Source organism: Mesoplodon mirus (genome assembly GCF_964341445.2).
Source record: "Mesoplodon mirus genome assembly, chromosome: 16".
NCBI classification, from domain to species: Eukaryota; Metazoa; Chordata; class Mammalia; order Artiodactyla; family Ziphiidae; genus Mesoplodon; species Mesoplodon mirus.
The window spans coordinates 42,774,595-42,788,837 of record NC_138992.1 but is presented as its reverse complement, the minus strand read 5'-3'; the positions used below and the strand labels follow the sequence as shown (position 1 = coordinate 42,788,837).

The window sequence follows — 14,243 nt, the reverse complement described above, 5'->3', positions numbered from 1 at the left end:
GCATGGCATGGAGAGACTGAACCATAGTTATTTAGTCCCTGGTAGACTTTTCAGCAACCCACATAGGTCTGCTACCTGAATGTCCTTATTACAGTAACCTTACAGTTGTCACAGCCTTACTAAGCAGATTATTCGATCTGCTTAATACTCAGGTAATTAACCACATTTAGGCTCTCTAATTTCCAAACAGTTATAAGATAAATTTGATGGCATGCTTCTGCCACAGGCCAAGTGATTACTGTTACAGAATTTTCTCCCACATAGCTCTGCAGTCATGGAGTAGGAGGGGAGAAAGCATATGGTAAGAGCAATCCAGGGTAGAAGATAAAAGACAACAAGGTACGATTGACACTAATATGGTAATGTGAGTGAGCGTAGCGTGTATATGAGATTTAGAAGCAGCATGGTAAAGAGGGTGAATCTTCTTACTTTAATAAATCACCTGAGCAAGTCACTTAACTTCTGTGATCCTCAGTTTCATCCTCAGTTTCAACATCTGTAAACTGAAGGCACTTTCAAGGTCAGTCTTCCAGCTCTAAAATGTATTTGTTCCTTTGATGATTCAAAAGTCTGTTCAGAATATTGTTATTACAGTATCTCCCTTGCAAGCATCAAATATCAGTGTAGTGATGAAATAGTTACTAAACATTTCTGGACTATATAATGCCCACTAAGCAAATGCTTATTTTAAGAAATAACAATAAACTACTTGTCTTATGAAAATGTCCAAAACTATAGCCACTCCCCCAAAAAACAGATTAAATGCTTTTCATTTTCAATATATTATTAACTACAGAGGAAGATACCTTGTAAAAGTTTCCAAGTATTATTTAAAATATATAGAACTGAAAGGTCAAATACTCAGAAATATTAACAGAAAATAATTTAAAAAGAAAAAGGGAACTGGGGCCAGGGTTTGAAGAGAAGCTGGAACTTCTAAATGTCTGTTACAAAAAAGTAATGTCTGCACAGTCTACATTTATAATCGGGTATTTGCTGCTAGTATAGTTGTCTTTAATAGCTGGCAGGAGGCTTGTTTGATACAGCAAAGAGTTAGCCTAACACAATGGCAAATCAACTTGCAAGGTAAAAATAGAGTGACAGTGAATAGACTGTTGTGTTTCATGTTCTTGTACAATAGCACTTAGATGCATCTATAAAAAAAATAATAACCAGGTGCATTATCCAAATGTTCAGTTACTAGGGATACTAACAGTTGTCTGTCCATGGCAATTTCATTTCTGATTTTACACAAATCATCACTTGCAAGCATTGATGTTAAAAACAGAAAAACAGTCTAGTACACAGTGGCTATAAATGCCAAATCAATTTTCAGCAGATAATAAAGTCCATGTTTTACAATCAGCAATGCACTGTTTTACTACCCAAAAATGTAAGCTAATAATATATAGCTCTACTAAATGGAAAATGCAGATATGCTGTTAAAAAAAAAAAAAGGCTGGCTGTGAGAGGATGGATCATTTCTGCAGGGACCTTCTTAAAGCTATGTGTAAGTGTTTTGAAAATATCACATGATGTGGCCATGTGTTAAAAATTACAGCCAGTTAAGTTCTCTGCTAAGAAAAATATGTGGGCAATTTATGAAATGCACTCCAGGATGGAGATGTCTTAAGTAAAACCAGATTTTGAAAACAAATCTTTTTTTTTTTTTTTTTGGAAACTTGAACTTAAAAAAAAGTTCCAGTCACATCTGGAGAGCAGGACCATTGAGAAAGGGTGGTCTGACCTAATACTAGTCATCTTCTGAAAGAACAGCACTATTTCTGGGCTATGCAGACTGTGCTCACTTATTGTCCTTTTAAGGAAACAGTCCTGAAAGCATTTTGTAGGTCAACATATGTTCTTTAATAATATTATACAAAGATTGATAAAAATATAAATGTATCAGAAAGCTTAGAGCCATCTCCTCCTGAAATACTATAATGCCAAACGTCTCCTAGCCTTCTCCTAAGAAAACATTTTTCTTTCCTTAAACACAAGGATCTAGTTGTTCCGAAGTGACAGGCAATGAAATGATATTTCCTTATATTGCGTTAAATCATCAAAACAGTTTAATCTGTTTCTTTAAAGCATGCATGGCCTCCTTTGACTTTTCATGGTTCCTTTTGAAATAGTATGCTATCAACAGCTAAAGTGCTTTTTTTTTTTTATTAACTGACATAGTTATAGAAACCCTGAAACTAAGACCTTACCTACCCATCCCCACAGATTAGTATGTCTTTGAATAAGTTTGCGCACATCTGTTTCCAGGGATCCCCCATTTTTATGAAAAAGGTCCTAGATCTGAGAATTGTTACATCAAGTTTGGAACAACCAGGATCCAATTCTGATACCTGACTTATGGAAAAAAGATCATAATAATAAAATAATAATAATAATAATAATAATAATTGTTGATATATAAATACGTAGTCAAATTTAAGAAACAGTGCAATATCAGATTACCGGAAACACATCCTTTTAGTCTTCCACACATAATGTCTTACTTAAAAATATAAAATCTGTCCCAGATGGTAAAAACTGTCCATTAATATAAGTATATATATATATGGACTAAAATATGCTGAAAATATATTAAGAGGTAGTCCATCCGACAGTAGTGGTTTAAAAGTGCAGATGGGTATCAAAAATAGCCAAGTGTCAGAACCGCTCAAGTATCGCCATTCTGACACAAGCTCATAGTCGCAGCTGTTAATATGTCCTCTGCATCAAAGTACAAGGTTTTCTAACACAGTTGATGAGCAAGAGACAGTGAGAAACATTGCCCACACTTCAGGTCACTGCTTTAGAACCAGCTATGGCTGGTTAACGACAATGCTAAAACACACTTATCAATGATTCTAAAACCTTAAATATAGTTCAATGCATTTTAAATAAGGATGCTTTGAAGAATATTTTAAAATCATGTAACCAGCATGGGATAGCAAGGGTCCTAACTAATCTCTTTCACTTATTATCATTCACAGATTGCTTTGGGTTATTATAGGGTTTTGTTTTACCAAAACAAAATATAGACTCTACAAAACACTAATAAATCAGATCATTTAACACATATTAATTAAGAGCATAAAAACAAATTAGATTTGACTGAGGACATAAAAATCAGATGAAACGATACTACAATACTCTGGCTAAATAAAAAACACAAGCACTTTTTCACACAGATTCCACATCACACACCCAACGCACATTACATCCTTAGCTGCATGGTGCATATAAATCAAGATGATCGCTTAAAGAGTTAAAATGACCTTTCAAAGACCTCAGTCATTGTCTTTTTGTAAATTGATTTTCCCCATATTTCAGCTACACACATCCCTTGTCTACTGAATAAAAAAGGTGCAGTTCCGTCACAAATGCATCCTTTCTGCACATATATCAATAATGATGAGGACTACAAGACACATCCTAAAGGGAAAAACATTCTTCAAACAACTGGCGATACCTACACACAACTGTGGTTGCAGAAAACCGGCAGATAATGTTTCAAAACACCATCTGTGAGGTGTACAAACTCTGTGACCAAGTACAGCCTCTTCTGCCTGTCCTACCCAAAACATCCGCACATACCAGCCAGCTGGAGGATCTCTAACTGCCCTTTTTTTAATCTGAGATAGGCTACTCAAAGTAGGTAAAGGGCAATCCATATAGTTCTTGAGAAGAGCAGAAACACCCTCTCCCCACCAGGCTTCTACCAAGCTTCTCTCTCCATAAGCAGAGCCTTCACTGGCAACAATCACAGAAACACTCTAGGCTCCAAAGATAATATTTTTCAGAGGAAACAGACATACACTAAATTTCCAGGACCACAACAGCTTCAGTAACTCAGCAGACTTTTTATTTTTAATTAACCGATTTCGATTATTTGCCTGATGACATCTAAGGACTGTGATTTAGGATGAGACTGAAATAATTTGTAGTCCCTAAAGCTTCCTTCACTTTCTCTGACATGAACAGCTTTTTAAAGGGACCTCATCCCAGTATTCCACCATAATCTGTAAACTCTCTCCACAGATGAAATGCCCAGGATACAAGGTACAGATGACAGTCACAAAATCCAGAACAGAAACAATACTTCTTACTTTAGCTAAATCCCTCAAGTAAAATTGCTCTGGCAAACATATATGTGGCTGTACTTTCCCTCAGCCTTTAAAACACACCTCCCACATTTTAAAAGCAAGGATTCCACACCCTGTACCCCTGTACTGAGATTTTTGAGGGCTCTTTTTATGCCGCTCTCCACATCTCACCTCTGTCACCCCCAGCCTCTGCCTGCCCACGTAAAATACAGCTCACCGTGGGGCAGAAGGTATTTTTCCAAGCATAATAAAAAGTAAGCTTTCTTCATTTCAAAACCACAGAGAGAAAGCGGAGCAGGGCTAACTCACCAGGCATCCCTGAATCCAGCGAACACACAGAAAGTGGCTCTCTCCTAAGAGCAAGCGTGCTCAGGGCTCATGCCTCCTGCTCTGGAATGGGCACCGGCAGAGAGACGAGGGCCGTCAGAAGGGGCTGGGGCGGCATAGCCCAAGGCAGGGTGCTGGGCGCGTGCGCCTGCCAGGCAGAGACAGATGGAGAGCTGACACTCCGGATTGCACTTGGAGCAGAAATGTGGATGATGACAGGAGCACATGTGGCCTTGAACCCAGCCCTGTCTCTTCAGGCAGAACAATGACAGGGATGTGTATGCAAAGTATCACAACCCCTGCCTCCCCTTACCCACTCTACCTCTCTCAGCAAGTTCCAGAGCACCAAAGAAGGGAAAAGTAAAATGCAGAATGATAAGCTAAATGCTGAATAATTCATTCACCACCACCCCCAGCCCGTTACAAGTTAACCCTTATTTTGCCAAAAGAACAGAAAGTAGACCTGGCCCCCTACCACTGCTCACAACGAAAGCTGTCCTTTCCACCTTCGCATGTTAACCCCCCATAATTGGGAACTTTATTAAAAAAAAAAACAAAAAACAAAAAACACACAGGCACAGACCTCAAAGCTTGTTTATTGAACTGGAAGTCAAAAACAGTATACAAAATGTTCTAAGACTGTGTATACTGTGCCAGTTTATCAGACTGAACAAAGTATCAGAATCATTTCCTTTGTCAGCTTCTCAGTAGTATGTGTAAAATAGAACACTTTTGAGAAGCAGAAGCAGACCACTTTTATTTTACTAGCGTGCTTTTAACCCCCTGGGATCCCCGCGTTGATATGCTCCAAACATTCTTAGCTTCCTCTCCTCTACCTTGCATAGAGATCCATGGGAGATGAAAACAAAATCTTCGCTGTAAAGCCTTTTCAAAAGCTGAACCATCATGTCCTCCTGATTTCTGACTTTTTTGCACGCTCTTAAATGTTTATCCTTCCCATGAAGAACACATACCCAGCCAGGTTCAATGGACTCTTCTCTATTAAGCTTTAATGGACACCATGATATATAAAACTAGAGCCTTTGTTATAGTGCTTTATCTAAAGCTGGCTATTTTCCTCTCAGCAGTCCCTCTTTAGTCCTTTGTAAAACATCCTTGCCTCATAGGAGAAACATATGCCTGCCTGCCTTGCATGACTTTTCTACACACACAAAAATGCCAGGCAGAAGGAAAATACTGTTCACTTCTAAAACTCTTCCTCAGTTTAACACCTGCAAATCTTTCCTAGGTCTCTGTGAGTTTAACAACACGACACATGATGAGACAGACCCCTCAGGCTTTACCTTTCCAGTGTATGTTCAATCCAGTATCAACACAGAAACAATTCCACTTAGGAGCCTCTGACCAGCCCACAAGCTCAATGAATATGACAGCCGGGAGCATCCCCCTTAACTCTTGCTCTGCCTTCACAGTCTTCCAACTCATCCTGTGCTTATTCTACACTTTCGATATGCTTTTAGCCCTTATCAGATTGATTTTCCCTCTACTTGCTGCCTCAAAGAAACCATAAAAACCCATCTGAAAATAGAGGCAGTGACTCTTGACTTCTAACTCCTCACCCGTCCTACACCTTATCCCGAGAGTGCACACAACCTGTTTCAAAGCGTGCCCAGGTACACACATACCCTGCACAAACTAAGAACAGATCATCTTTGGTAAACAGTGTCAATCAATAAGAACTTGTACAGTCCTCAAATACTGCGCCCAAGAAATGCTGCTTCATCTAGTGAACCCCTCAAAAATCCATCACTGTCAGAGACAACTTGTAAAATGACTATAATTCATAATGATTACTCTGCTCTGTCACTAATAGTGTACTGCACCCTATTTATGAGGCCAATCTTTTTGTTCATCTTAGTTAGATGTCACTTGTAATGAGGTTCTGTGTAATGGATTTCAGAACAGTTATGCACCGAGTTCAAACATTCTTATGACAGAAAGCTTTATAGCAGGCATGGGTGGATAATCAATTAAGCCCTGCTATAAGGGCCTTTATGGAATCCAGAATCCTAAATCTGCAGATTTTCATTTTTAAAGAGAGGTTTTTTTTTTTTTTAAGCCACTCAATGCTACACGCCACTGATTTTCTTTTTAATACTATATCTATGTTAGAAAGAGAACATTTTCACAGTGGGAAACCCAACTTTCATCAATATGCACGGTGAATCACTTCTAAAATAGAAAATCATAGGACAAAAATGCAATACACTTTAAGAAAACTGGATGATACCCGGTTTTAAAACTGGGTCTTAATATCGGTACACTGCAAGTCCCTAAACCACAGCTCAGAAAACTGAAGTTCCATATGCTGTGTGATTATGTATCTTTTCTATGTGTAAAGAAGCTTTTTAAGCTGTTATCTGACTACAGTAATTGCCACTTTAAATTGATCCACATCAACAAAACCTGGATCCCTGGAGATTCTCACCTAGACTAGAAATCTGATTGCAGAAAGGGCCTGAGTGTGTGTGCACCTGAGACTAGTTCAGCATTTTTCTCGGGGAACCAGTTTCCTCCTCTTATCCTGTAAGCCATGGAGGCAAGCAAAACAGCAACCCCATTTGGCAGTTCTCCCTGAACAGGAAAGCCTGGATGCATAGTTCTATAGTTCTATACAGTTACTTAGACAGAGGTAACTTTCCCTTTAATTAAAAAAAAAAAAAAAAAAAAAAAAAAAGAGTATAAGGAGCCAAGATCTCTAACATTCAAATTGTATAATAAAAATAGACAATCAATAACATGATGAATACATTTATGTAAGTGAGTGGGAAAAAAGAATATGTATTGTGGAAGTTTTCCCTGGCATAAAACACCGACCTGCATTACCATTAGGAAACATATTTTTAAAAATTAAAATATATTCAAAACAATAACAAAGAATACATTGCTGACCAATTAAGTGTCTTCCTTAGAAGAGCCATGTCAGTTAATGGATGTCTTTTAATTAAGAACACGGAGCATTTTTAAGGCAATTTTTTTTAAAGAGTCATCTAAAACATCACTTTCCAAATCAGTATATTTAGTCAACAACTGAATGCCCAGCTCCCAAAATAATACATAAATTTCTGACAGTATATTTAGCTCTTTCACTAGAAGGACATTATGGTGTTGTATTACTCTAAGGTACTGTCCACTTGTTTCCAAAACAGACCATCCCTATAGTACAGATTTTTCCTTTGTTCAAACCTGACTTACCAATAGGGACTAGCAGTCTACTGAAATTGCAGTTAATGAAATCTCTCTGCACTGGTGAAGGAAGAGTTTGAGTTAAAGCTTTTCCACAGGTCTTCTCAACTTTCCACTTGCTCCTAGCAGGCTGTTGTGATACACTGTGACTTCACACAGTAGGTATTAAGTGAGTTAATTCAAAGAAGCTGAAACCTCATTGATCCTAATTGAAAGCAATACACCCAACCAAATACCTTCCTACCCCATCTGCTCTGGCCTGCCACCAGCTATTCAATACAAGAGAATTAATAGTTTCAGATATTCTAACCGACCCAATAAAGGCACTCATTTAAGCAGGGCTGCATTAACAAAGTGAAAAAACAGGGCAAAATGGGTTCAAATGGAGCATTTTACTCCTAGTTGCCTTTAACAAAGCTGAATAAGGCTTATTCTGACTTTTTATGTGCAAGACTTGATAAACTGAATGAGAAGGCACTCAATGATCAGCCAACGAGCATTGATGAATGGTCATTAAGACCCCCCTGCTCTTAGGGGAGACCTGTCCACAAAGTGGCACACCAGCTTGAAAGGGCGGACTCACTAATGTCCAGATTTCTCCGCTTGCTTGTTCCACTTTCAATTTCAGGCCACTGGCCACCAAATGAGGCTGACATATTGGAAAATAATGTTTTATGGGCGAGTGGTAAAAAATAAAATGGAGGCATTAGCTCTGCTTTCAAATTCAAATCTGCTAGTTTTGTCAGACCCCAAAGGTTTTGATTTTCCACCCAGCTGGAAGCTATTAGTGTTTTCTAAAGGCATCCCACTGACAGGGCAAACCTACCTAATGTGTGAGCTGTTGGGCTACGGGAGATGGACCTCTCTTTTGGATGATTTCCTAACTTCTCATCACTTTGACAGTCAATTAAATAGATACAACACCTAATAAAAATGTACATTAATTTGTTTCTGCCACTGAAAGACATCTGAAACTGTATTAAATAAAAGCCATAATAGATTGTCTCCTGACAAAGATAAATCCAATTATACTTTGTCTGCAAGAAAAGCAAACGGTTTATGTTTTAGTTAGGCTACAACATAAGATGCAGCCAACCAGAAAGAAATGAGTGGGATAGAAAAAAATTAAGTTAAAAAGTTCATTAAAGTATTTTATAAAGGTAAGAGAATATCTGTCATTTTAACCTCCTTTATATAAAAGTCTGTTGTAAACAACTGGACACATTCATGCTATTTCCCTCAAATATTTCCTTTGGGGGAAATGACTAGCAGGCATTTTTGTCTCCATAACTTTCAGCCAGCCCCCAGAAGAGCTCACAAGAGCTTTGCTTAAATGACAAAAGAACAGGAGACATGATTGCCATCTTAAGAATTTGAAGGGTGTATAAACATCACAGGGTCAAAGGGTTATTTAGGGCTATCCACGAGAGCCTAAGTGCTAGCAATAAGATGGAATCAAGTCAAAGAAAACATGCTGGATAGAGGAAGCTTATCTTAATAGGTGATTATACCAGACATCACAGCAGCAGAAAAGCTTCGCTGCTTGGATCATTTGCAACTAGATGACAAAGCACCATACAAAACAGTGTCCCATGGAGAACATGCTATATGGTCTGTCGAGAAATCCAAATCTACCAGGGCAAGTGGCAGGTCAAGAACTAGAAGTCATGACCCCTTCCCTTCACCTGTGACATGTCAAACCAAAGGACTCAGGTCCCTTTGATTTTTGTTTCTCCAATCAGTTAAAGTGAGTTAATAATGTGCTCTAAACTGTAATTTGAAGATGCCAATCCTAACAAACTTTTAAATAATAATGATCACCTAAGCTGATCAGCCCAAAAGTCTCTTTGATTTTTTTTGTCCACCTTCAGAATAAAATGTTAGTTATATCATTCCAACAATTTTTTAGGCACTGTATTTGAGTCTTAACTCTGGTTGAAGTACAATGTTCTCTACACATGCATGAAAAGATGTGTATTAGTACATTTAAGTATGTAGGGAGCATGTATGTGTATTTCTACAAAATGAAATCTGTTTAAGATGAACTATCATGTGCGAAAACAAAATCTGTATTTGTAATTATTATGAATTGTTTCTAACAGTGCCAAGGCCTTTAAAATATCACAATATATTGCAGTTCTTTTCCACCAACGACTTTTGATTTTCAATACCTAATATTCAAAAAAAATTCTGAAATGTTAAAACAGATTTAACACTTGCATTGTCTGAATGTTGTACTATTTAAATGCAAACTTCAAACCTACTAATATCATTAAATGTAGATTAATCCATAGGCACCAGCAAAGGGTTAAATTATTTTTTTAAATTTTAAAGTAAAACACTTCCTCAGTAATCCACAAGGCTGTGTACTAGCTATATCAACTCTCTCTTCATACAAAAGCATATTCCCATAAAAACAATCAATCTTAAAAAGTATACACTTGCATGTAAAATCTGCAAATAAGTTGCCATTTAGTTTCCTCCTATGTTTTATAACTACAAAAATCACTCAGATAATATAGAAGACACTCTATACTCATCTCTTACCCATTTGACAAGGACTGTAACACTCCATGGAAAACCTTTGTTTCAATGTCACCACCTCCCCATCCTAACTAACGGCAAGTTAGTTTTGTTAAAAAGCAAGGGTGATGGCGTATGCTCCAATGAACTTACCCTCCTCCCAGCACCAGAGACAAAAACCTGCAGCTCTGCCCTGTGCAGGCAGCCATCTGGACAGCTTTCCCTCAAAGCCCAGCCCACACCACATGCAGGCAAACTCGGAGGGCTCGAGAGCTCTGTGGGGCTATTCATGACATACCAATTTCACATTTTCTGCCTGTATGCTTGCAACAATAAATGCTAATGAGGACTGTGAATGACAATTTTAAAGACAATAAAAAGGTCTCCAAATCCCTTGCATATGGAGACACTGTTTTCAAAACTTCACCTTCTGTTACAGAGCTTTTAGAGTCTAAAGGAGAAAAAAAGAATAACCTAAGGAAAACAATAAGATGATCAAAGCACAACTGACTCCTTAAGATTTCTAAAGAAAGCAATCTGTGTAAGTCCAGCGAACAACAGATCTCGTCACCCGTATGAACAGCCCTATGAATGCATGAGGTACCTTTAATCTCTACTACCTTTGCCTTCTGTAGACATGTAGCTTAACAAATGCAGTTCCTGCAAAACACTTTTTTTTTTTAGAGACTGGGAATTTTAAAGGCAGCATTTGTCCAAAAATAATTATAATGATCATCATCAATCACACTTTGGCATAGTATTTAACTTTCCACATATCTTTAAATAAATGTAAATGCAAAAGTGGTCCTCTTCTGATAACATCTATTCTTGAAAATAATGCAATGATTCTGGGTGATGAAATTATAAATCATGTTTATTTTCCTCTTTTAATTTTTCTCTATTTTCCAAATCTTCTAAAGTGAGCATGTATTACATTTTTGAGCCAGAAGAAACAATAAATATTACTTTCAATGCAATGAAAATACTGAACAAAAGACATAAATGTTTTGACCTTGATAGGAATTAAACTATTTTTCACAGCAACAAAAATAAAACAAAAGATTTATCTTACTGTAAATTGTGTGCAGGGTAGTCTTTTCATTAACATGGATTAAAACACTTTCAACAAAATCCACCAGGTGGAGCAAACACACAGCAATAAAACAAACAAACAAACAAAAAAATCCCGGAATTTTTTCATCATATTCTTTTTTCACAGGACTTTTATCTCTAACAAACTCTCCACTTCTATCTCTCCACATTGCAAATTAGCAAAATCCATCCACACATACTAATTTGCCACATTTATAAACAAATTCAAACCTAGGTATTATGGATTCCATTATAAGTTTTCATTCCAAAACTGCTTTATTTGTTCAAATAATACCCAGCACAGTATATCTGCTTTTATAACAATGCAAATTTTTAAATTAACGTTTCACTCTGACCCTCCTGGGTTTCGTCATGTACCCCTCTCCTCCTCCCCTCACCTCCCCACCCCCCAACAAGACCAGGTAGACTAGAATGCAATGCTGTATATTCTGAAATACACTGAACAGTGGTTAAAACCTAAAAATCTCAACCTAATTCTTACTCTGTATGGAAATTTCAACTCTCACTCTCACTTCTCATTAAAGTTATTCTTAATTGTAGATACCAGGATCTTACTAAAATTTTGGAATACTGTGACTTTTTTATCTGTTATATCAAAATGTCCTGTTTTGATTCCTGTTGGTAAACTGACACAGGTCCACAGTTACTCATAGATTTTGGCTTCTTCCCTTCTCTTTTCTAGAGTAATTCACTTCCTCCCTTTCTCCTGTCCCACAGATCTGCTTTCTTCTTGACATTCCACTCCACTTACTGAGCACACTCAGTGCAAGGCGACAACCCCATTTTCTTGTTCATAGTTTGTTCCTTACTCCGTGTGGGGTACAGCCCATTAATACCACCTGCAAGCCACAACTCTCCCCATTCACTTTTCAAAGTCCTCCAAGTTCTTCTCACGTTATACACTCTCTGCTGCTAAGGCTTAATGCTACAACTAGCAGTAATGTTACTTGCATTTAAAAAAGCTCCAGTTGGATAGAACTTCCAAAAACCTGGAGCTTGAAAGGGGGGTACCTGGAGTCTGTCAGTGGAAGAGGACACCAGTTAGGAATGTTGACTGTGGCTTACCTGTTTTCTTTTCTCATATTTATACTGATGCTGAAAGAGAAATACTACTCAGAGAAATGCAGCAGGCTGATACATAAATAAACACGCACGTGCCTAAGGATCCACATACCACTACTTATGCTAGTGTATAAATAGATCATGGTGATGCCAGCTCCATCACAAGATGAACGAGGCTAATCCAATTATTTAAATGATTATATACTTTTCACTGGAGTGGTATACAAACACATAAAATATTGACATCGCTTCCATAAATATAATATGAAAAATAAGCTTTTAGAATAATTCCTACCAAACTCCTCCCTGCAGAGGCCAATTCCTTGATTCTTTGCAAAGAATGGAATCAATCCCCTGGAGCTGTGCTCATACAGAACACAGGTACACACTGCTGCTCTCTTTACTTGCCGGCGACTCCTATTAACATTAATGGGATGCACATATGTGCATATAAAGGGTAAATGCCCTGAAGTCTGCATGACAGAATCCTAATGAAGTAGCTGGAAAAACCAAATCACTGCATATGTAGTCACACTTCCCCCTCCCTCTGCAGGAACCCCCCACCACCACCACCTTTGCTCCCCCACCCACAGTGCAGACATTTCACCAGCCCACCCTGTGCATAAAGAACCTGCTGGGTTTCCTCTTGGAAACATAACATCTTGTTATACTCTGGGGATCTCCCAAATGGCTCCATCTCCAAGCATTCCTCAGAGTACCCTACACTACTGTCAAATTGGCCACACATTCCAAATAATGTTTCCCACCACCCTCAACTTCTTCAAAGGGTATGGCCCTTCCCACAGCAAATGTCCACATCCATATTTAAATTCCAGGGAAAGGAAAAAAACCCAACCTTAAAGGTTCTATCACCTTTGTTTAAAACTGGACTATTCTGTTTTCACGGACAGATTAAGATTCCAAAACTGCCTCACAAAAAAACAACCTTAATTGCTAGTTCCACACCAACCTACCAGTGAATCTGGCCTAAAAAGGCAACACATGAAGGAAACTAAATAACAGGAATTAGGTAAAAGAGAACCCATTAACTGAGGCCAGTCCTGCACTGGTTGATGTCTGTTGCTGTTGATAGAGATATTGTTTCATAGCAAGGCCAGGGTGTAAAATGAAAAAGACAGATTTTTAAACCCATTAAGAAAAAAAAAAAAAAAATCAAGCATGTCTGTCACCGTAGTCCAGAAAGAAAGAGCAGGGACACAGCACTGGCAGGAACCTCAAATTCCTGACCAAACCCTCTTCCACACAATGCCTCCAGAAAGAAAGGAACCCAGGGCGGGAGCCAGCTTGACGCTGGCGGACAGACAGGGCTGGCCTTGCAGGATGTCAGAGCGCCAGGCGGCTGCAGAGATACTGGGCTTTCACACACTCTCAGGCTGACTGTTTTGCTCTTCAGGTAATTAAACAAGGAAGCAGGGCTGCTGGGTAAGAGCCTGACCCTGAAGCCGCGGCTCCCTGGTTCTGCATATCAACTTCCGCAAGAACTGCCCGGAGCATCAACAGAGCATTCTCCTCTCACTCTCTCTCGTTTCCTTCTCCACCTTTTCCTAAAGCTGACCCAGAAACAAATCCTCCCTACAAAAACATCCACAGAAAGGTCTGAGTCTATTTGTCCTAAAAACCTCTGTGCTGTTCCCTGTCATGACCCTCCAAATTTTAAAGAGCAAAAAATTGCCCTAATGGCAGGAATTCTGTAAAAAAAATCACATAAAAACACTGGCATATTAATCAACATAGATTATTCAAAGATAATAATACCCAGATAATAATACTTTTTTCTTTAGCGTGTGCTTGATTAAAGTATGAATCTTTACATTCAAAAAGCTCCCCAAGAAGTGATTTTGATAATCCAGTTCACAAATTAAACATCCGTTGTATAGTGTAATTAGTATT

General features: G+C 38.2%; 1 protein-coding gene across 7 annotated transcripts in view; it reads right to left on the bottom strand.

Moving 5' to 3' along the window:
- Nucleotides 1-14,243, bottom strand: part of RUNX1T1 (RUNX1 partner transcriptional co-repressor 1) — a 135,405-nt gene that overhangs the window by 92,069 nt on the left and 29,093 nt on the right. Inside the window, exon 1 of one of the 7 annotated variants that reach the window (XM_082601513.1) lies at nucleotides 10,311-10,332. The exons of 5 other annotated variants lie outside the window; for them this stretch is intronic. Coding sequence is in view for 1 of the 2 variants with exons in the window: in XM_082601510.1 (XP_082457636.1) it covers nucleotides 4,410-4,416 (7 nt within the window). In the remaining variant the exon portion in view is untranslated. Of the gene's footprint in view, nucleotides 1-4,409; nucleotides 5,196-10,310; nucleotides 10,333-14,243 lie in introns of those variants that run through there. One more of the 7 variants, XM_082601510.1, reaches the window with a different exon arrangement.